This window comes from Melopsittacus undulatus, chromosome 3 (assembly GCF_012275295.1).
Source record: "Melopsittacus undulatus isolate bMelUnd1 chromosome 3, bMelUnd1.mat.Z, whole genome shotgun sequence".
Classification (NCBI taxonomy): domain Eukaryota; kingdom Metazoa; phylum Chordata; class Aves; order Psittaciformes; family Psittaculidae; genus Melopsittacus; species Melopsittacus undulatus.
Window position 1 is genome coordinate 97158184 of NC_047529.1, and position 24316 is coordinate 97182499.

General features: G+C 40.1%; 1 protein-coding gene across 1 annotated transcript in view; it reads left to right on the forward strand.

Moving 5' to 3' along the window:
- The first annotated feature begins 284 nt into the window (after positions 1-284).
- Positions 285-24316, forward strand: part of LOC101875429 (opsin-5-like) — a 29552-nt gene continuing 5520 nt past the window's right edge. The window contains exons 1-3 of the mRNA XM_013128056.2: positions 285-405; positions 9867-10072; positions 23625-23724. Coding sequence (XP_012983510.1) covers positions 285-405; positions 9867-10072; positions 23625-23724 — 427 coding nt within the window. The remainder of the gene's footprint in view (positions 406-9866; positions 10073-23624; positions 23725-24316) is intronic.

Below are 24316 nucleotides of genomic sequence, written 5' to 3' on the forward strand. Positions count from 1 at the left end.
TCATTAAAGGTTTCTGCATGTAGCAGTAATAAGGATATAAGGAAATCTGCTGTCTTGGGCTGGCCACAGATTCACAGACTGTATTAATAGATAGGATTAGTGAAGAACAGGTCAGAAGGCTGCAAAGCTCCTGTCCCTTGAGATTTCCTTCTTTAGATCTTTAGTCTCATTGAAGAGCTCTCTTCAATACAGGGAGCAGAAACTGAGGAAAAGGCTGGAACCATTTTATTTCACCAAGACACACAGAAGAAAGGGCAATTTCTGGGTCACAATCTCCACTGAAAATGTCTGTCCAGTTTTCTTCACAGGCACCCTGGAGGAACAACAACATCAGTTTTCTGAGTCGAGAGGCAGCTGTAACAGAACAAGGAGAGACTATCATAGGTTTCTATCTACTGGCTTTAGGTATGTTCTCAGCTTGGGTGTGGAAGGAAGCTCCTAAGTAGAGTTCGGTGTCAAGTTGTGATTCATTTGGGCTTCGTCCCTAATGGAACAGGATGTTAGAAAATGCAATTCGTCAGCTATTAGAAGACCACAGAGGTACAGCTTTCTTTTGTTAAAAGGAGATTAGTAACTGATGCAAAAATCTTGAGGGGAAAAAAAGAATAGTCAAGGCTGTAAACTTTAATGTTCACTAAACTTAATATGGAGGAAGATTTTAAAACTACCTTATCAGAAGTATGTGATACTGCTGTGCCTTCTCGTGTCTTGGTAGCACTGAATTAATGTTCCATGATTTCCAGTTTTGACTGCTGAAGGTTAGCTGGCATCCTACAATTACCTCCTGCAGAGACAGAAAGTATGGTTCTGTATTTTCAATTTCTTTTTAACTGTTTTCAACTTTTTTTTTACCTGTTTATACTGCTCTTACTTTAAACATTTGATGCACATAGAAATTAACTTCTTCAAACAGGATCTGTGAAAGATCCAAATACTAGAACATTATCCTGTGTTAGCAGCCACACTACCATGTGTTTACTTTGATCCTGCTATAAGGCAGCTATTGTAAGTGTATAATAAGGATTTGAAAATGGCACCCAATATGGACTCACTTTGTTCCCAACGCAATTTTGATTTGTTTGTTTAGATACTGTCTATGTAGGGCTGTCTCATTGCAGGGTACAAGGAAACTTTATGAAATTCGAAAGAATGCATGGTTGCTAGGTAATCAAACTTTCCAGCCATTTTTCCTCACAGGAAAACATGAAAAAACAGAAGAATTATTAAATCTGTTCTTCTAAGGAGCATATATAAAAATATTTCTGTTTTTAAATGATTGATCTAAACAGTTTTTTTCTAAGCTTATTATATATTTCAAGTAGCTTACTAGCTCTCAGCTTGTCCTTGAGAAAGGTCTACGTAAGTTACAACATAAAATGCTAAGTATTGTAATAAGTTTACATGATACTTTTTTTACCTATAAGAACTAGTGAGGAAAAGGTTGTGCTTAGAATAAAAACAGAGATTCTATTAGAAAAATATATGGCTTCTGTCTTAGGAGACTTAATTAGAAGAGAGGCCATAAGATAAATCAGACTTGTTCCAATTTATCCCCAATCTGTTCACATCTGCATATCCCTTCATGAATGGCTGGGAAATGGCTGCAGCATCAGCTAAAGAATTAATCAGTTGCACTTAAGACTAAAAGGAACATCTTAGGTCAGCAAGGCCAGTCGTCTGCTGTGGCGATGTATAATCTCATTTACAAACCTATTATGCTCTGTCATATAACTGGCTAGGGTTTTTTTTGTGTTGCTACCACTTTTCCGACTGACAGCCTGTTCCTGATTTTGTTTCTCTGTTGAGTAGGACCCTTTCCATATACACTTAGCTAAAGTGATCACTTTGTTACTCCGTTCATTCCCCCCCCCCCTTATTTTTTTTTTCCCCTACAGTTAACACCTACAGCCAATCTGTTTTCCTGAAGGAACAATCATACCCTGTAATCAATCTTTGCATTCCTATATTAATCAAGGGTTGTTGGTTTTTAGTTTGGTTGTGTAGTGGGTTTTTTAATTATATTTTATTTATATATAATTATATATATTTACTATATATATAATTTATTTAGCTCCTGCCATAATATTGATATCTTTTACACTGTCATCCCAGCCTATCACCTTTTACACTGTCTTTTACATCCTGGACACTTCTTTTTTTTTAACATATAGAATCATAGAATAGTTAGGATTGGAAAGGACCTTAGGATCATCTAGTTCCAACCCCCCTGCCATGGGCAGGGACACCTCACACTAAACCATATTACTCAAGGCTGTGTCCAACCTGGCCTTGAACATTGCTAGGGATGGAACATTCATAACTTCCTTGGGAAACCTTCCCATCATCCTTATAGCCCCCCTTCAGACACTGGAAGGCTGCTAGGAGGTCTTCATGAAGCCTTCTTTCTCCAGGCTGAACAGCCCCAACTTTCGCAGCCTGTCTTCATATGGGAGGTGCTCCAGTCCCCTGATCATCCTCGTGGCCCTCCTCTGGACTTGTTCCAACAGTTCCATGTCCTTTTTATGTTGAGGACACCAGAACTGTACACAATACTCCAAGTGAGGTCTCACGAGAGCAGAGTAGAAGGGCAGGATCACCTCCTTTGACCTGCTGGTCACGCTTCTTTTGATGCAGCCCAGGATACGATAGCCAGGGCTTAATGCTGCACCCAGGCAAGGTCTTGCCATCTCCATTCACAGTATTTACGCTTCCCCAGCTCTACTGATCCCTCTTAGTGTTGCCTGTTGTAGTGATTTAAACCCATCCGGTAACTCAGAAACATGCAGCCGCCCACTCACTCCTCACCTTATTCATTCCCCCAGTTCTGGAGGGATGGGGAGGAGAATCGAAAGAATGGGACTCCCACAGGCTGAGATAAGAACAGTGCAGTAACTGAGGTATAACACAAACTACTGCTGCTACCACCAATAATAATAATGATAAGGGAAATAACAAGGGGAGAGAATACAACCGCTCACCACCCGCCAACCAATACCCAGTCCGATCCGAGCAGCGATCTAGCCCTTCTGGGTAACTGCCCCCAGTTTATATACTGGGCATGACATACTGTGGTATGGAATACCCCTTTGGCTAGTTTGGGTCAGGTGTCCTGTCTCTGCTTCCTCCTGGCTTCCCCTCCTCTCTGGCAGACCATGAGACTCACAAAGTCCTTGGTTGGAGTAAACATTACTGAGCAGCAACTAAAAACATCGGCATTATCAGTGCTGTTCCCAGGCTGAAGGTCAAAACCACAGCAGAGCACCAGCTACTAAGAAAGAGAAAAATGACTGCTGCTGCTGAACCCAGGACACCTCTGCAACACACTGGTAGTTCAAAATCCTTCTATCAATTGACCAAGAGAGGTGTTTGCTGCTTCATAATGGTTCCACATCTAGCAAATTCTTTTTAAAGTACCCATGTGTCTGAGCTTTTAGGTTGTTTATTAGGTTTCAATTGCTACAGATCCTTCTGGCAAGCTTACAAGTGCTTGGCATGTTATAGCTGCTATTCTTGAAACTTACCTCTAGATGAAAGACTCAAGTTGCACTTCTTGTGCAGTATATGTAACCAGTCCTCATGTCTTTTACTCCTCAAAGGTCTACTGATGCACTTCTGCAAGCACCAACCATAACAATTTCCATCTGTTAGTTTTATGTACACCAATATCTCAGCCTATCTTGGGAGCAGAGATGTAGCAGAACAAAGTGCCCTGCTACACAGACACCCTTTTGCCCTTCTGGCAGCAGAGGCCAAAGACCATTCCATGTATTACCTTCCCATACCTGCATTTCCTTAGGGATGCGTAAAGACAATCTGCATTTGCAGTATTTGATGGGTACTTCCTTATATAAAGTCCCAAACATGTTCATATTTATTACTTTTGGGTTTTTGTTGCTTTGGAAAACAGCTTCAGTGAGTACACTTCTGACACTGCTACGTTTTCTTCTCTTTTGAATCTAAGTACACCAGTGCAGGTTTTTTTGTGAATTTCAATGTCCATTTCCAGCACCAAAGGGCTGTATGTGATTGGTATTAACACTTACCCAGAAGATGGGGTTCCTCTGAATCTCTTCTCCTTCTCAGGATAAGGTCCAAGCAAACTTTCTGGGTTTTGGCCAGGTCTTCTCACAGTTGCACATCTTGACAGAGGACTTGAATATCCAAGGACCATCACTTAACACCTTTTGCTGAGATGAGGCCTCTTTACATGTACCCTTCTGTAAATTCTCGTATCATAGGTAGGGCAGATGTCATACTCCAACATACAACATACTCCAGTCAGGCTATAACATATCCAAACAGGAGGGTCCTCAGCATACTGCATGGAAACCTGACCTCAAAGGCTGTGCTGTAATAGTTATCACATGCTAATGTCACAAGCAAACCAGCATCAAAGTGCACGAGTGCTTTTTGCAAATGCTGATGGATTTTGAAATCACTGCAATACTTCTTGGCACCCAACTCACCATTTCATCATTCTCCTTGCTAATGCTTTGGCCAGGGTGTCAGCAAAGTGGGGGAAAAATGCAATTTCAATCCCAAAGTGGTGAGAATCATAGTGCTTTTAGAGGGACTATCTGCAAGTGACAGCAGCTATTGGTTTAGGTCAGCTGCCTCAGAATCCCCTTTATGAAGGCAACGTTCTGTTTTCATCCTTCCCTTCCATGAGCTCAGAACTGTCTTTGACAGACAAGTGAGAGTTTCTCCTACTGCAAGCATTTCATCTTTTTGCCTAAGCCCTGAGTGGCCTGGTACCATGGAAAATCCTTGTATAGTTTAAATCATTAGGTGTGACTTAAAAGTTCTGTCTACAGCTGCTAGCTAAGTCAAACGTAGACCTGGGGGAAAAAGTTAAACATTTCTTCTTCATAATTATTAATTGGAATTCTCAAGTAAATCGTTCCTTTCTGCATGTATATGCAATTTGTTCTGTGCTCATTTCCTCTATTTTCACAGTTAACTGGAACTGTTAGAGTGAATGCTTGGCATAAAAGGAAACTTTAAGTCAGTAGGAGATAATTTATTAGAGAACAGATTTTGATTTTTTGTGAGTGCTTATATCAGCAAACAACACTGAGAGCATTATCAATCCCATTAGAAAACTGGAACAGACTACAAGACCCAAAGATGCTTTTAATTCACATGTTTCTGCATTGTAACAGTAAACTGTTAAATGAGTGTTATTTTGGGACATTGTTTGCCAGATAGATCTGCGAAGGTGGGAAAGGAAACAAGCTAGTCACAAAACACTCATCTACCAAAAATATTGCATTTATTGAACAAATAATCTCCCCACACTTTGTCAAGTCTAAAACATGATGACTCTTCTCCTTCTTGCCAAAATGGGCAATATGCCCTGGGATAAGATAATGTGTATGTATAATTAGCAGTGAAGACTAAAAATGGAGCAGGTTCACTTCACAGTTGCAGTGGTTAATGACAGCTTTGCAAATTCCCTAGATTTTATCCCTGCTTTAAATAAAGCTTTCTAGTCTGAAAATCATTTACAACAGGCCTCTTCAGATAGACATTAATGCTTGTGTGTAGGTAGTTAAATCAGTCATTAATTTCATTCATGCCTGCTCTATATATAGATACTCAATCCAATTTCTGTCCTAGAGATAAAGTTATTTGCTGAAGGGAAAGCATAGCTTGTCTTGTGACACAGCCTTCACCTTTTGACCTCACTTATTGAGATTGTCCACTTAAAGGTCCCTGTATATTTTAAACTGCTGATGGGTGTGTCATAACACCCATTTCTCTAATTCGTTTTTGCTAGGCTTTACAAGTAAAGGCCATGTGACAATGTCTAATAAGAACAAGTCTAAGTACAAAGCATAATAACCTGTCTTATCTGGGCACAGATGCAGTCATCTATTGGATGACTGGCTTGGAGCTATCAGTTCCCTTGTATTCCCCAAATTTAACTCTGCAAAACATAAACAGAATGTTAACAATAGAGTTGCATGCATCTTTGTGTGCTTATTTTTTGTTCAAAGACCATCTCAGGTACATGAGAGAAAAATAGGGGAATGGATGCTCAGTCTGGATTGATTTGACAGAAGCCTTTGTAAGACTGTTATGCTCCTTCTTAGCTGTTCCTAAAGTTAAACAATCTCTGCTCTCAGTCACTTCCAACAGAAAGATTTTTAATATCCCCAGACACCCTTGCTGGCTACTTTGCCAGTGCTTTCTTTGCACAGGCTGGCAGACAGCATGCAGATACAGGACTTCGTTTGATAGGGTTTTGGTTCCTGACTGCCACCAGCTTGTTTGGCAGGCTTCCTGTGCCTCCCCTAAAAAGCATGGATAACAGCACCAGCCTCCTTTGTGGAGCACTTGCAACATCTGTGGATTTAAATACTTTATTAGGGGGTATTATTCTGGGAAAAGGATTACTACTGAACCATATAAAGGCAATGCAACATTTCTAATATTGCTGTCCATCCTATTCCTTCTACCTCCTGATGTCTGAAATGTAATACCAAGTACTTTTCTGTGGGTGTCAAAGGAGTAAGGTGATTCCTTAGATGTTCAATGTTTAGCATTTATCAACACTCATTTAATTGATGGTTGGAGAGCTGGAGCACTTCTCCTGTGAAGACAGGCTGAGAGAGCTGGGCTTCTTCAGCCTGGAGAAGGGAAAGCTCAAGGGGTATCTTGGAGTCACCTTTCAACACCTAATGAGGGCCTATAAAAATCTGGAGAGGGACCTTTTACAAGGGCATGTAGCAATAGGAAAAGGGTAAATGGCTTTAAATTGAAAGAGGGGAGGTTTAGATTAGCTGTTAGGAAGAGATTCTTTACTATGAGGGTGGTGAGACACAGAACAGGTTGCCCAGAGACGAGGAGGGTGCCCTATCCCTGGCAGTGCTGAAGGCCAGGACTGATGTGGCTATGAGCAACCTGGCGTAGTGGAAGGTGTCCCTGCCCATGGCAGGGGGTTGGAACTGAATTAATTTTTAAGGTCCCTTCCAACCCAAACCATTCTATAATTTTATGATACTGCCAGTCTCATAGTTGCTATCCTCACTCCTGTCCTGTGTTAAAAAACTTCAGTAATTATACATGATCTGTGTTTTGCCACTTCAGAAGGTCCAGCATCTCTTGATGAGCAGCTATATCAGACAGCGTTAGAGCTTATGAAGAAAATGCAGTGATTCCTCTCTGAACCTTATGTTGGGTCAGTTTCTTCCCTATCTGCTATTTTTTCTCTCCCAGTGACATTTTGACCTCTGTTGGAACCTGTCCTTTCTCACCAGGATTGTCTTAGGATGCTGGGGTTAGATTTGGGGTTTGGGTTTTATTTTTTTATGGTGTACTCTTGTGAGTGGCAGTTTGCAAATAAGAAAAATGAAACAAGGTCCCTCAGCTGTTTCTTTTCTATCTGCAGTTTCTTTGAGATGCTACCTGATGATAGCAAGGCCTTTATAGGACTTCAAAATCCAGAGGTTTCTCTCTGTGCTCTTAATTTGCCTGTGATCTACCCTGAGGCACATAACACCTGCAAAGCAGTTGAAGAGATCCCTGCCCTCACTGAACATGTCAGAGCTATTGTTGGGCTTCCTCTGCATTGCATCTTCAGATTTTTCCCTGTTGTGATGCCAAGGTTTGAGGGAGGGAGGATGTTTGGCTCTTTTTGTTGGACCACTGGTTTTGTTACTCTGCAGTTTACTGAGGATTGGGTTCCTCCAGGTTTCTTATCACAGTATTAGTATGGTCTCCTACCCAGACAGATCTGACATTTTAGGGACTGGATATGCCAGAGCTGGTTCTCCACCTGCTTTGGTTGAAAAGATTGTGCCTACCTGCAGAAATCATACTTGCTGTGTAAACTTATCTCCCTCAATGCTTCTGTCATCCCCAACCTCAGTGTGTGAATGTAGTTCCAAAAAAATTTCACAAATTCTGTGTCCCTGTTGCCTGCAACTAAAAAATATATTGTGTTTTTATATGATGTTTTGCTTAATTTCTTCCTTAAGATACTTTAAGTAAAAACTCCCTTACCCTCCAGGCTGGGGCAATTGGCTCTGCAAGTTGCCAGGGGGTGCAGGTGTCTTACACCGTAAGAGTAGCTCTCTTATCTAATACACTGTGTTGACAAAGTTTTGCTATTTACAGAGGAGATACCATTTTATTTTGTCTGCCATTTTAAAAGCACTGTGTCTTCATACTGACAGGGAAAATATTTCCATGCCTACTGCCTTGAAAACTGTCTTACTTTACAGAAGGTAGAGCTGACATACACAAGCGATGAAACCACCCTGTTTGCACTACAGACTACCCTAATGCATTCTCAAAGCTGACATCCTGCAGTGCCCTGCTCTGCCTATTTATAATACCTAGACTCAGACAGAAATTAGAAACAATTCCTGACTTAAAGTGCTTGCAGCCATTCGAAATGAGACTTGATTAAGAAACATTGTCACCTAGTGGCCAGAGTAAGTTGTATTTATTATTGTTGAACTTATCCTTATAACAATATATATATATAAAATATATGTATGTATTTCAGAGTATCATTGCACCAGTGACCATTTCTGATTAATACCATATGCCAAGATGCCATCTCTTCCCAGTTTAAAAGCTCTTTAGTAAATTATGTTTCCTTCCCTCCCTTCCAAGCTGAAGCAACCCAGCAGCTGGCTTCCTGACATATGGGGTTGTTGATGCTTCCTGAAGTAAGGCAGCTGCCCTGTTGCTACAACATCTAACCTATCAGCCATCTTTCATCTTGTGAACTCCTTTGAATATCCAGAGATGCTGTGCAATGCCATCATGCTGCAGGCACTCAAAGGAGGTGGTGTTTTGCTCTAAGTTACCAAGGTAAAGTGAGGCCACCTATGTCAGCAGTAGCAGATAAGAGACAACAGGGAGCTGGTACTGCCCAACCTGCTGCCCCACTCCAGAAGCTGCCCTGGAACCATCCCCTTCACTGGCTATACCCCATTTTCAGTACTGAGCCTGATGCTTATGAGTAAACGTTTTGTTGGAAGTCATTTGATTCTGCATGTCTACATCATTCAAAAAAGTGGGATGTATACTATCAAGATCTTGCACTGATGGGTGGGACAATAGCCATGCACATTTGGAAGCTCTAGGTCTCTCCAACAAGAAATAGGCAGACTCTTACCAGATTTGCAGTTAGCTCCCTTTTATTTTCTTCATGTAAGTAGATATGTACATGTTGGGCATCTCTCTTCCTGGACAATAAGAGTAAACACAACTTTCTGTAAAGATAAATAAGGACTTTAAAGCTTTCAAAAGGTCTGTTCTAAATGTTTTTTTCATATAAGTTGCCAGGTGTATGACTGAAAAATATTCCTATCAGCTTTGCTGCAAGGAAATCGTAGAGTATTCTAAGAGAAGAAACTTAATCACATTAAGCTGCTCTTCAAGAGAGTGGTAAAACAGCTTTCTTGGCTATGTGTATGAACTTTCCATGTCCCTTGTCACATACAATGCACCTAAACAGCTGCAGCTTTTTGCAGATTGTTTGTAGACCCTGCTCTACTCTGCCCGTCTTTTCTCCTTCCTTTTTTTCTCAGCTGTTACGTTTGAGTTTCATCTATATAGTTCAGAAAAAAAAACACTTCTCTAGGCCCTTAAATGATGGATCTTTGACAAATGCAGCAGCAGCTCTTCATGTTTATTCTGGTTTATTGCCAGATTTATTCACTCATTTCTGCTTCTGAAATGTACCCAGCTACTTAAAAAGGCTTCATGCATAGGTTTTCAAATGGATAATCTGGTTTAATATGTTTCTAATGAAACAAAAAGAAGAGACATCACACATTTACATACTGGATTGTTTCTTGTTTTATTTGCTTTTTTGTTCATAGACTTCTTTTTTTTCCCCTCCCCAGGTTGGCTGTCCTGGTTCGGAAATAGCATTGTGATTTTTGTTCTATATAAACAAAGACACCTTCTGCAGCCCACTGACTACCTCACATTTAACTTGGCAGTGTCAGATGCTAGTATCTCTGTGTTTGGTTATTCACGAGGGATCGTTGAAATCTTTAATGTCTTCAGAGATGATGGCTTCATTATCACATCAATATGGACTTGCCAGGTAAAACAGGATTATATTTAATTAGACAAAATAGGTGTAGTTACTTGTGTGTATATGCTGTATATATATATATATATATGTGTGTGTGTGCTGGTTATTACCAGACAGGTCCAAAGGGGTGAAAAGAAGTACCAACTGACCTTCCAAAAGGACAGTATTCTTTTCTGCTACATGCATAAATCTATGTATTTGATCCATGTTTGAACAATTTTCAGTGTTTTTTTCTTTATCTATTTGCAATAGTTTCTGTTAGTTTGGGAGTTTACTTCATGACATAGCTCCCACTCATGTTGGAAAGCTAAGGTGTAGGCTGTGTTTATTTTCAGCCCCTCTGAAGTCAACCTGGCTCTTTGCCCTTTAACATTTGACTTAAAGCAATGTAAACTCCTCCTTGACAAGGCATGTAGAGCAAAACTTCCATGCAGTATGTTTTAGCATACATCATCTTGTACTGAATCAGTTGTCACTCTTCAATCTTACCTCTAATTCTTGGTTCATTTGTTACCTCTGGTAGGATGAGTGACTTAACTCTATGGCACAGTCATCTCTGAACTTGGAGGCAGCTTTTTCTTGGAGAACTCAGAAAATGTTATTGTTGTTAATTCTGAAACACACCTGCATAGTCTGAAGATAAATACATCCCATGGATAGATAGGCACATGTCTGGCTCCCTGGTGCTTTCAATAACAACTGTGAGAAACTTTATGATTATACTTTGTGTGTCTGTTTCATGAGGGGATCAAAATCTGAAAATGAGAGGGTAGTCGACAGCAGCAGCCTTACAGCTTTCTTTCATGGTGCCTCTGCCAGGGAGTCCCTCTTTGGCTGCCCAAGCTATTTAGAGTTTTGTTAAAATGATCTGGCTCCTTTTTTTTTAAGATGTAGAGAGACTGGAATAGAATTGTTCTTGAATTTAATGTGATGGAGGTGAGCTTTATCTTGCTGTGCTTGAAGTGTCTTTACAAGGAGAGCAGTCAGTAATATGTTGGGGGTACCAGGTAATTTGTTGATCAGTGGGCGTTAAGTAATCTTATTTGGATTCCCCAGTTTTAAACATAATTCACGTGTAAAATATGGACATCAAGAAAAGTTTTAAGATGTTGGGATCCAAAGATTTTGTTCAAGACGTTGATAATGCATTGGCATTTCTAAAGATTCTGGTTTCCAAAATGTTAAAGTTTCTCCTTTGGTAATCCTCTGTAAAAGTTAACATTTATCATTTGAGATAGGAACTGATAGTGTATTAATGGTAACCTGGAAAGGCCATTTTGTACTCTGAATTACTAATTTGAACTGGTTATGACTTGTTGAGTAGCTGAGCTGGTTGTGGCTTGTTGAGAGAAAATCATGTAGGATTCCCATTTCCATTGAGATTTTTTTCTGTGCTGAGGTGGGAGGGATGTCCCAAAAGTATGTTCAAACCCTGATATCCATCTTCTTGATTATTAAGCTTGACAAAAAAGAAGCTAGGGATGAAAAAGTAACTTATGGAAATAGAGTGGTTTGGGGTTTAGGAAGAGTATTGTGCAGAAATAATAGGAAGCTTCTGTGCATGAAAAAGATGTGAATGTTTCTCTGTGTGTGTGGACAGCCAGCACAAAGGTCATTCTAAAAATGTTGAATGTTGAACAGCAGTAGGGTTTTGATTGCGTGGGTTTTAGCTTTTATAAAATGTAACACGTTTTTGTAATTCTGCCAGAATGGGTCTCACATCTGGGACATGAGTGAGGAACATGGTGCCAGGAAGCTAAAGCCCATGCTTTCTGTTACATTTCTCTGAAGTCAGTGTCTCTTGTTCACCTCAACACACTCAAGATCCTATGCAAGTAGCTGGGGTGATGATTTGAGCTGTTGCACGCATGAACATGGCTCTTTCCTTAGCATGGCCCATGTGTTTCCCTTACTCTGTTTTGCTGAGTCCAGAGGATGGACTTACCTGTCTTTTGTCATTGTCCATTTCACTACACATTTGCTCTTATTTGATCAGTCAGCTTCTGCTGTCAGGTATGCTTAGGGAAACTTTATTTTCCCAAGCTAGCCTGTCATTTCTGTTTACGAAGAAATGTCAGGAGCTCACCTTACTTAATCCACCTAACTATTTTCCTTTTCTCTGACTCTGGCATCCTTTTGTACCCTCGGGTAATATTTGTCAAAATTAAGGTTCGCCATTCTTGGCTGCCCCAGTTAGAGGGAGTAGGGAGAAAACAGGCAGATACTACTTCTCTTTCAAAACAGCTTAGTCTGTGAAAATGCTCTGTAACAAAAGATGCAACTCCAGCTAAAAGGACCATCTCACAGCATACTTGATGAATAGAGCAGAATATGGGCTCCTGTTCTCCTCCTCTGAATGGAAGAAACACTACTATTCTTCCCCATGCCAAACATTTTTCTCTTTGAAGGTCTGACAGAGCTCTCCTCTCACGAATGAGGTCGTGGGTCGATCTGTATACAAATGCTGCCTCTGCTGAATGCTGTGTATGGATTTAGTTTTCCAAAGGTAGCTTTTGGACTCGCTTTCACCTCTTGTTTATCCCTTCCCTGCTTTAACACTGTATTTTAGTTCTGATCTGGTCAGTTAGTCTCTAACACATAATTGGTTTCATCTCTGGTAATATTATCGGTAAGTAAACAGTGTATACAGTAAAGTTCAAGTCAGGGAATGCAAGCTAGCGACCAACTGCCATCTGTTCCCCTACTGACCATATTTCCAGTGAAAAGCTACCTCAGGATATATTTTTGTCTTTCTCATATGTTTTTTATTCTCATGTTCTGATGAATTAGAATTTTCACTGAAACCTGCAAATAACATTATGTGCAAATGTTCTTACATGTAGAGAAACATTCATACTCTGCAGGTAAACACCACAGTTTCTTCTAAACCTTAATCAACCAACAGAAAGTTTTCTTTGTATTTCTTAGTCACAGAATGGTTTGGGTTAGAAAGGACCTTAGAGATCATCTAGTTTCAATCCCCCTGTCACAGGCAGGCATACCTTATACTAGACCAGATTGCTCAAGGCCCTATCCAGCTTGGCTTTCATGTGGTAAATACAAAAGATGCAGGCTTCAGGAAGGCTCTAAATACAGGGGAAGGATTATAAGCTGTCTGATCCCCATAGGTGCATTGCAGTAATGTCAGAAACCCAGAGGTGGGCTGTGGGGTGCCTCAGAATTTGAAATCTTTCATAATCCTGGTACTTCAGTTTAAACTTTGTTCCACTAATTTACATTTTTTTCTTTTTGAGTTTTTGGGGGTTTTTTGTGGTTGTTATTTTGACATTAATTTTACAATTACATTTTATAATTTAATTTTATTATGAGGGCCAAGGAAATGGACTGCTCTTATGTACTCTGTTGGTATAAGCTTCTTTCTTTAAAAAAATTGCTTATTTCTGAACTGTTTCTTATGAATAAGATGTAAATTGGCTGTGCTCAGCAGAGGAAGATGTAGTTAGTCTCCATGTCATGGTACCATCACAGACATACCCACTGCCACTGACATGCTGACTGACGTTATTATCACAGATGCACTCACCTGACTAACAGTGTGGGTATCCCCAGTCCATCTGGCCAGGCAGATGGTGATAGAGCATCCCCAGCCAGATTCAGCTCTGAAAAAACAGCCTCAAGGAGGAACAGAAAAACCCCAACAATCTTCAGCTTTGAGGTATTAGTGAGCACCACAGTAGCCTGTCTGGCAGGATTCAGCCCATGCTGCCTCTGTCCCTGCAGCCTGGCCTCACTATCCCACTAATGGCCAGGCTGGAAGACCCTGCCTTCACCCTCTTTGGCTGCAGCTGCATTGTGCTGTGCAGAATAAGAAAGCCACCAAGGGGAGCAGAAGAGAGACTGAGAAATTGCTGTCTCACTCTGTGGTTTGGTTTACTACATAGCAGTGAGGAAGCCTGACTTTGAATCCTGCAGTGCTTAATGCTTTGATGTTTTATACAGCACTTCTATATTTCTGTCTGGCATACCCTGGACAGAAACAACTGTCAATGCAGTGATCAGCCATAAGCCCCACACTGAATGCATGTGCTGTTTTACTTGGTTATTCCTAGCACATCTGTGCACAGTATGCTTGAGAGCACCAGACCTATGGCATATGTGCATCCTGAAAGGGCACGGAGTGGCCAAAAAGTCCAAAATTCCCTAGATGTGTCAGACTCGGAGTGTGTCCATTGAGGAGTACATGACCCAAGGAAGCATCTGGGATTTCTTGCCCTTTAGCAGACTTTCCCAAATCATGGTGGTGTAGCTGACCAAGTTGCCAGCTGAAATCCCAGATAAATGGGGATCTTTAAGAAAAGCTATGCTAGATGTGTAATAGCCCTGCTTTAACAATGCTGCTGTTGGTCAAGGAGCATTGCTCTCCTGCAGTTGGTATCTGACAATTCATGTAGGGAGTTTCTCTTTGCCTCTGGCCCTGGTATTTGCTCTAAAGACAGTGGAGCATCCCCACATGGTGAATAGCTTTGGGGCTTATATTCCTAGGCAGGGGATGTGAATCTGAGCACTTTTGATGGAGAAAAGTAAATCCAGCTCTCCCACAGTGACCCTCCTTAATTTTCTAAAGGTCTTCCATAGGTAAAGAATATGGCCGTGAATACTAGGAAATGACAATCTTTTTGTGGCCTGGAATAAGGCATTAAAAACCAAAAGGGAGTTGAGATATGCCCCTCTCCTTTTTCTGCTGGCTACTTTAGGAGCCTCATGTGTTTGCCCACTTTTCCATGTTTGATCTAGGAGCCAAACTTGGAGCCACAACTTTCCTTGTACCAGGTAAGAGACCTGCAAAACTGAGGAAGGTGACCCTTACCCTCTTTTGTAGATTCAGTTTCCACCCATTGCCTCTCACTAATACATAAAAAAATCCATCATTTTTTGATGTTGTTAAATGTTTAGAGGTTTTGTTGTAACAAAACCTTCTGTAAATTGTCTGATAAATCAAAAACCTTAAAGGCATTTTTGTTGTTTTATAAATAGAGTAGATTTGAAGGACATCAATTTCTATCTAATATAACTGGTAAATCCAAGCAATTGTTGGCTTAGCTAGAGTACTGACTCTTTTGACTCAGTTTGTGATTTTATGCATTTGGAAAAGCCAAGACAGTGTTTTGGTATTACTGTATGTAATATAGTATTCCTTCACATTCTGGGTGAGATGACTGACCAGTGGTAACTCAGCAGAAAGTATGACCAGGTAATAAAAGCAATGTCAGATGGAAAGGACCAAAATGAAACCTCACAGGCTTCCTTTCTCCTACCTTCCCAGTATTTGGGAGATTATTGAAGAAAACTGCAGACAGCATCGCTACTTCCCAGTATCTGTGTGCAGCAGATAACCACCTATTCATGTTGCTACATCATCCATTCATTTTTTTCTTCACCAAATCATTCTGCTTCCATCTCACTCAATATGTAACAAGCACTCTTTCCGTATATGTCTCACCTCCACCTCTGCCTCTCATTCTACCCCAGCAGCCATCCCTGAGAGTAATTCCACTCATCAAAGAGCTCTCTCTCATAAAACCCAAGCAAATCCACAAGCTGTTCATCTTTAACCCTAGCAACATTCATTGACACAGACAGAGGTTTGGTCCCACTCATCCTCCCTTGCAGCTAGCTATGAGGAGACGTAGTGATGTTTGCTGTAAGTGTCTTTGCCTGCATCTGAGAGTACTTGACTGTTCTTCTACTTTTTTCCCACTCTCTCTCCCTGTTGCAACAGTCTGTGCAGACACATCTTGAGTTCGCTAGTACTCACGTGAAGTGGAGCCAGAACACATGCTACAGGAGTACCTTTGCCCTCAGCATGGCTTTCAGTGTCAGGCTAACTTTCCAATCCAAAGACTGAGCTAGACCAAAGAAGCTAGCTCAGACTTGGCATGGTGTAACAAGACTTGCAGTATCCCTGTCTCCAAGCATGTAATTCTAAGATTGAGGCTTTGCTGGAAGAAAACAGATGTTGGGTTTTTTTTCTCAAATTGTAATAGTGCAGATACGTCTACTTAGTTGAAAAATGCTTAGCTACCTACCTATAAAATGCCAAAAGAAATAAAGTTGAATGTAACAACTGGATGAACTAGTAGTTATTGACTATCCTAGCACAGTACTGTAGTGTGATATTGCTGGGATTTTACCTGTATATAGCTTATCATTTCTGACATTTCAGTAAGATGAAAATAACCCAAAGTCATACCATGAAACGGGCACTAAGAGCATTAACAGATAAAACAGGTGTTAAAGGTGTTGAAGAAAAGCTGTGCAACATTAGCTTTGTATTCAGCTCACCTTAGCATACTGATTCACTGTGAAATGTAGGATATGGAGATTGATCTATAAAACAAAATAAAAAAAAAAGAGTGCCTGTGCTGTGTTAAAAAGAATCTTCCTCTCCCAGGTATGTTTTTCTGGAAAAAAAAAATAAATATATGTATATATATATATCTCGAATATGAACACTAGAATGTATTCTTGTTTCCTTGCATAGCTGAGATTTGGATACTGAAAAAAGTTACAGACATATTAGTCTTCCCTATTTCTTTATTTCTGGTCCACCTTGTTATAAACTTGGAAAGCACATTGCAGTCAAAGAGGTAAAAGAAACTCAGACATCTGTGAGCTAAATTTTAATGAGAAAAATACTTCGTCTGCAGGGAAGGGAGGGAAAACCATGCCTTTGCACAAACAGAATCATTAGCAACACAGAAGGTCATTTCAGTGTAACTAATACGACTGTAGGGAAGTTATGCCAGTTTTCATTAGCTATGAATTCTCTCTTATTTTCCTGTAAATTATTATTTCTGCAGCCAATTGAGACAAATTAGGGAAATTGCATATTTGGTAGTTGAAAAATTATGAATGCTTAAACTATCCATTTCCTTGTATAACAAGTCTGACATAGCTCCTCCCATGCCACCCAAACACTGCATCAAACCACACATTGCTGCCTGGAAAAGGCATTCGTTGCCTGATAGTGCTCCTACAGAACCAGGAATTTCCAAGGACTAAACTTTGATTCCTGCAGTAGCTTTTCCTCTAAGAGCACTTTGAAATATATTTTTCTTGCTTCCTTATGTGGAAAATAGTAGCCTTCCTCCATCTTCTGTCCTGATGTGTGCTTCTAAGAGATGAAAAGTTTTCTCTCAAAAAATGTTGTATGTCACTTTCATAAAGATCTTCTCACCACAAGGATGAACAATTCATGTTCTACTGTCTCCTCCCTGTGTGCCACATCCTCTCACTGACTTTTAACCTAAATTTGATAGAAAACTTAAATATCACCCTGATAATATCTTTAAGTATCTTAAATAGTCCTCCCTCAGATTTACTCATCTTCTATTTCACATATATTAAGTCAGTATTCTGCTAGTGTGTAGGAAGCAATTTGTGTCCTGGCTCAGATCCTGTGCTGACTGAATGCAAGATGACTGTTGCTTGCAATGACATGACATCCAGGATTTCCACACCACTGTCCCTGTAGAAAGGACATTGCACTTAGTGACTTTTAATACCAATAACCTCTATCTTTTACACTTCCTTCTGGGCTCTCCCTGGGTTACTAAGAGTCCTTGGCAATGTGTGTGACTCTTCTGTTAGGAGCTGGGAGGTCCAGCTTACCGTACGCAGTTGTGATGTGAAAGCCCTTACAGCCCATTCTCAGTTTAGGACTACAAAAAATTTCTTGGGATTAATCAGTTATTTTCTGTTTCTCTGGGGATTTCAGTACAGGATACAAAGGAGCCATGAGTATCAGCCTAAGAGATCTTTTAGTAGCCATGCAGTTTTTCTGGCTTTCAGAAAAAGCTCTTGTCTTGGCCCCTTAATGGCTGAGCTGTCACCGACCTGCCCTGCATTGTGCTTATGAGCTTTGTGAGCAGAAGAATAAGTTCAGCGGTAGGCATTCAGCCAGCAGTCAGAGATGACCTTGTATTAACATGATGGTGGCTACGTAAGCAGATTCTTTCTTCCTGGGAAACAACACAGATGACTGTACTTTGGAGAACATGGAGGGCCACTTGTAGTCTCTAGACTGTCCTGACAGCCTGTGAACAGCCTCTGCTTCCCCTGGGATGTGTGTAAGCCTCCAGAAACATTTACAATGATATTTTGAAAAGGTAAAGATAGTAGTTCTTTTAAAAGCATGACTCTAATCTGGTGTTAATGAATCTCAGTTATTGGGGTAGGATCACCACAGCCACAGAGCCAAGCTTTGATTTCTGTAGAAATGTAAATATGAGACAGGTGACTATGAGGCTGTTTTCTTCTTTTGTCTGTCTGTGTATCTGTTTGTTTATAGTAATGGGGCTGCTAGCAATAAACAAGTAAGCTCTAAGTTAACATCACCCAAATGGAAGGAAGTTTTGGCTCAGTTTGGCACACTGAAAAGTGTTTTACAAAGCATAGCATGGGTGTTCCCGGTAGGCAATGCTAGAGTTTCCCATCTAGTGTTTCTGAATTTCCGTGTGCAGTAGTTTACAGAAAGACAATGACAATACAGCATTTAACCTGAAGATGGGAATCTTTCCACTGTATCTGGATCATTGAGTGGTATGAACTACACGGTTGGTTACTTCTTCCAAGTTCATGCACGGGTGGGATGGAGAGACCTAAAACCTTCCATGGTCTCACAGTACCAACGCAGAGCTAGAAAACAGGTGCTCCCAAGCACATGAAGATGGGGTACTTAAAGTAAGATTATAATCTAATGAGGCTATGTAAGGAAATTCTGAAAGAAATTTCTATCTATTTGTTAAATTATGTGCACTTGGTGGAGTTGTTACATTCATAATCATGGTGATTGATAAGGGCATGTTCTACTATGAGTATAAATTGTGACCTGAGGGGGCTACAACTCGAATAGCTAAAAGTCAGCCGAAAGTAAGAATACATTGAATTCCATTTGATTAACCCAATAAGTAAACCTAAAATAACTGTAAGTAAACTAAAATAACTACAAGCAAACAACTAAATTTTTCCTGAATTTCCTGACATTATTAAAGATGAAACCTGTATATATTAATAGCTGGCACTAAATGTACATTTAAATATATAGTTAGTATAATTACATATCTGTGCCCATAATTCTATAGTGTAAACATTGCATTCATATTCTTCTTATCTTTAAAATACATGCCATCAACAGAAAGATTTAGTCACTTGGTGAATGCAAAATAGTGAGTGTCTGATGCCCTCACTTAATGTTTTTAAATAATCCTGTAGCATATAATTTCTCATTGTTTATTAGTAAATGAAGTATCTGTGTCAGAGACCTATAATGGCTTGGGTTAATGCTATCACCTCTAAGAAGAGCTACCCTCAAAGCCCACTGAGACATCTTGAAAGGCAGAATGCAACCACAGCAGAGCAATGACACATGAGCAAAATCTTAAGGAAAAAAATTGAGTGCTTTAGGAACGTTACTTCACACTTGAAGTAGTGTGAAGACTGACTTTATTGCAAATCTTGGTAGTTCTTCCATTTAACAGAAGAGTTACTATAGTCTGACATATTATTGATATTTTGAAGGATGGCAGAATTACGTTGTCATCAGATTTGAGTGCAATATTACTGCAAAGTTTAAGAACTTGTTAAATTGTAAAACACACCCACAATTGTTTTTCCACTTGTATTTCTTAAAGATTGATTTAAGCAATTTTTTGTGTCTTGAAGTTGACGAAGGCTTATTGCCATTATCTATTTCCACTATGATCTTGGAATAATCCGATCTGTACTCAAAGAAATATTGTGAAAGAATTTATTGTGATGAGTTTAAATAATCCCTAAGTTTCGCTTTTTCTTTACATATACACCATCACTTATTTTATAGAAGAGAAAAACAGGACGTTGTGGTTCTGAAAGGAAACAAAAGGACTTCAGGAAATTGTAACAGATTCACCAATTGGCCAGAGGAGGGAGCGATGCATCCTTTCTGGCTGGTGAGATCAATGCTTCAACCTGAATTGAAATGTAGTAGCTATTTTGGCAATGTGCTTTTGTGCCATTAAACCTTGATTAATCCAATAATAAGAACAATAGGTTATATTTTACTCTGTCTGCTTTAAATGAAGACAATCCTTATGTAGTCAGTAGGGATGCATAAGTATTAAAGGTAGTAAAAATGGGGCACACCCAAGCTCATAGCTAAAAATTTGATAGTGCACTGGGGATTCCTGACTCTCCCTGTGTTGAAGTGAAGCTTAAGAAGTTAATTTGCATGCAGTGGAAACTTTATATATTGTGGGTTGTAAATAGTACACAAAGATCATTAACGAGATTTAAAATCAGGCACAAGTACAAAGCATAAAAAAATCCCTTTTCTTCAGTTGTATCTTAGCTTCCAGGCAACATAAAGATAATGAGCGAGTTCTGTGAGTATCTATATAGCCGAGGGAGTAATACTGGCATAGTGCTGACAGAAAAGCTTTTAAAACTGCTAATCTACTCCTGTTTCTTAATGGATTAAAAGAAAAGCTGGTGGATCAAAATTACCACACAACTAATTTTGTGTTTATGACAGAATTCACTATTGCCAATTAACACCGCTGATATTTGATTGTAATTAACAATAGGAAGGCCAAAATTATAGTGTACAAAAATGGAGGAAATATTACGCCTGTGGAAAGAAAGAGCTGGATGGAGGGGGGAGGGAGGGTGAGATAAAAGAAAAGGAAAACCAGAACCAGGAAGATGAAGAGAATCAATCTTTCAAAGTCATTAGATGTTATCTGCTATTCTAGTATTTCCTTGGCTGTCATTCCCCATATCTTTAAAGAGGCAGAAGACTGCAAATGTATTTCTGTTACCTACATATATTAATAGATGCCTATAGAAGTTAGAACTATGCTAAAACAATTTTTTTTTCTGTTGCTAACTACTTTGGGTTCCAAGTAGTCACTTTGGTTGCTAGCTACAGTCTGTGTTGTCTGTTCAGGAGCAAAAAAAGCAGCAGAGATCTTGCTTTTACATCCAGTAGGTGTATGCTTGAATTAGGTTGGCTACAGCTAGAGTAAGATCCCTCATTTTTTTTTCTGAAGACATATGTTTAAGTGACACCAGTATAAATGTACTGCAGAATTGATAGACTTGCTGGGAAATGGCACATGCATAAGTAGGCTCAAGAGCTAACCCATTGCTGACAGGAGTTTGGCTGTGATGATACTGGTTTGAGGATCCTGCTCCCAAAGCAGCATTAACCCCGTTGGATGCATTCTCATTTTTTAATGGTCCAGTTGCTATGGCCTCAGTGTGGGCTGTTATACAGCTTGAGAACCCCCTCATTTACCTCCTTTATTTATTTTATCCTAACATTCTTCTCAGCCCCAGATCTCCCTCTCCTCCTTTTCATTTCACCCCATCAGCTGTCCCTAAAACCACTGAGCCTATGCCTAGCACAGCAACAGGTAGCAAAGCTGTCCCCAGGAGACTGCTGCCACTTCACCCACTTGCTAACCATATGGCCCTGGTCAGTCTCTGGTGATAGCCCCACACTAGTAGAAGCAACAGTATGTTGGTCTGCTGAAATGCTGCTATGAAATACTACATAAACAAGACATGGCACTGACAGTGCCTTGGTCCTATGAACTATGTTGGCTTAGGTAAAATTGCTTCTTTTTTTTATTATTTCCTTTTTTTTTTAGCAAGGTACCGCTCCAAAGAGAACATTTTTGCTTGTTTTTCTTATGGTGGCAGAGTTTCATCTTAAATGGTAAAGGGCAAGAGTGTACTTTTAGAACCACTTTCCTCCCTTGTAAGTGTGATCAAGGGCTGTTTGAACTGATCACAATATAATTGTTTCTCTTTGATCTGACATCAGGGAAGGGGGCTGGAAAAATAATGGTCACATCTGCAGGTGATACACCACTGAGTATAAGAAAAAATGTGGGGTTTATAGGAGGGCTATGAGACACACTGAGAAGCTTGTCCTACTTCTTCAGTGTTCAGTCTCATAGCTCTTTAGACTTAATTTCAAAGTGTTCATTTGCATAATTGCTGAAATACTGCTTCCTTTCTAATCTAATCTAACTAATGCAATTGCTTAAGCTTATGCAGCCTGGCTTCTCAGTAGTCCTTGGCCTCATGGTTTTCCTCATCTATGAAACACTGTTGTTAGAGCAAATGAAGAAGTGGCAGCTGTTTGCATCAATAAGGCTAATGAAATGCAGGTATTTCACCAATCTCCATAGCACACAGCAAGCCAAATTTAGCCAAGTGCAGTTTCTAGCAAGTAGCTGAGACATCCAAGGAAGTCTTTTTTCTGGTGGAAACATGGTTATGTTTGTACTCGAAGCATGAGCTGATTGCTAATAAGTGGAGCATGGGTGGGTGTAGGTTGCTGTAGTAGCAAGTCTTGCATGAATTTAAAATGTGGTCAGTTGGTAAAAGCTGACATTAAGAAGTGCATAGTCAATGTAAGAGCACTGGTAGTGAAAAAACAGCCACCAGTGAAAGAAATGATGAAGCAGCCCATCCCTAACCCTTCACCCAATTTAATTTATAAAATCTGCCATGGTCTCAGCTTTAAACCTGGATTAAAGCCCCAGATTCTGTGCTGGGATAAACTGAATTCTGTGGGAGTTGTGCCCATTCACACAAACACAGAGGCTGTTCCTGTAGAATAATTATGTGCCTTTTTGCTGATAATTTTACCACTTGAATGCCATGTTACAGTCCACAGATGCTTGCTTAATATTCCTGCTTCCCTCAGTGTAAAACTGGCACCTCCAAGTGCTCTGGCTGGTTTGGTGTATCACATCACAAGCTTTCAAAAGAAATAAAGGACTGCCTTCAGCATTTTGCCTGGATCATTTCCCAGTTGTACAGTGCTCCTTAGCAGATGGCTACACCATCTCTACTACAGTCAGCAGCAATTTCCTTCCTATACCCATAAATGAGTCTAGCAAAGTTGCAACTATCCTGTGCGTCTATCACTGAGATACTGATGTCAATGGGAACCTACACAGCTGTACAGCTCTGCCTATGTCAGTCAGAAGTGATGGGGATCACGGATTAGCATATAGAAGCCAAGCAAGCAGCACCAACACTGAGATTCAATCTGTTGGAATGATTTAACTTTGGATGGTTTTATTTAGTTGTTTAAAAAGCTTCTCTCACTCAGCCAAGCCCATTACCTCCTATGTTCTTTCCTGTGTGGCTTAGGTTTCATGGGTTCAGCTTGCATGTTTGTTTTGCCTGCATGGGACAGCTGCATCCAGTACATTTTTGCCTGTTCAGAGCTTTTCTTGCTTTCAGTTCAACCTTTTTCTCCTTCACTTGGCAAGTCATTTCGAGGAAGCATATAGATGTAAGGGTGCATTTGCTTGTTTATTTTATGTACATGTCAGAGCACTTATATAATTTTTGAACATTTACTTGCTCACTGATCCTATAGATGATAACAGCACCTGACATTTCATACTTTCCTGCTAGCTGGGTTTCTGAAAAAACTTTTGAGAGCATTAACATGAAAATGACAGGAGCAATCTCTGTAGTTCTTTTCATTTTCCCCTCTCTGCTGCAAAAGAACATCCTGCACTGCTTTGTTTTACAGATTGATGGCTTCTTGACACTTTTGTTTGGCCTTGCTAGCATTAATACCCTTACAGTAATCAGTGTGACTCGCTACATCAAGGGCTGCCATCCTGAGAAAGGTAAGGATTAACCTGCCAGGAGTAACTGGCAGGCCCAGTTCTGCTTTGTGCCTTGTGTAAATCCATGTTTCTTTCAGTCACAGGCTATATCAAATACAAATTGCCTGAATCAGAAACCAGAACATAATACAGTCATTCACATTACAAATGTGTTCACATTGAATCCTTCAGAATCAACGCCAGTAAAAGACCCATTACTACTCCTACACTTTGGTCACCATGGGCTAAATCCACCCTTGTGCTAAAGGAAACCATACATCCTGCTGACCCCCTGTAGTGTTCAAAATGCAACCTAAGTAACTTCTGAGTGATCATTGTCTGGATCTTACTGTAAGCAAGGAATTTCATCTTCTGTAAGATGATGTTTGGGAAGAAGTTTCCACTTGTTGATAAGATCCTTTGCTCAGGCGGGTGCTACACGTACAAGCATTTTCAGTCTTCAGGGTATTTTACCAGGGTTTGTGCATAGTAGGCATCATGAACTGCTTTAGATGGCGCTGGGAACTTTCAGTCCGCACATCTTGCCTCTAGCTTTTGTAGCAGCCTTCCATCCCTACATGTCACTAACCAGTATAACTTTACAAAAATGTTG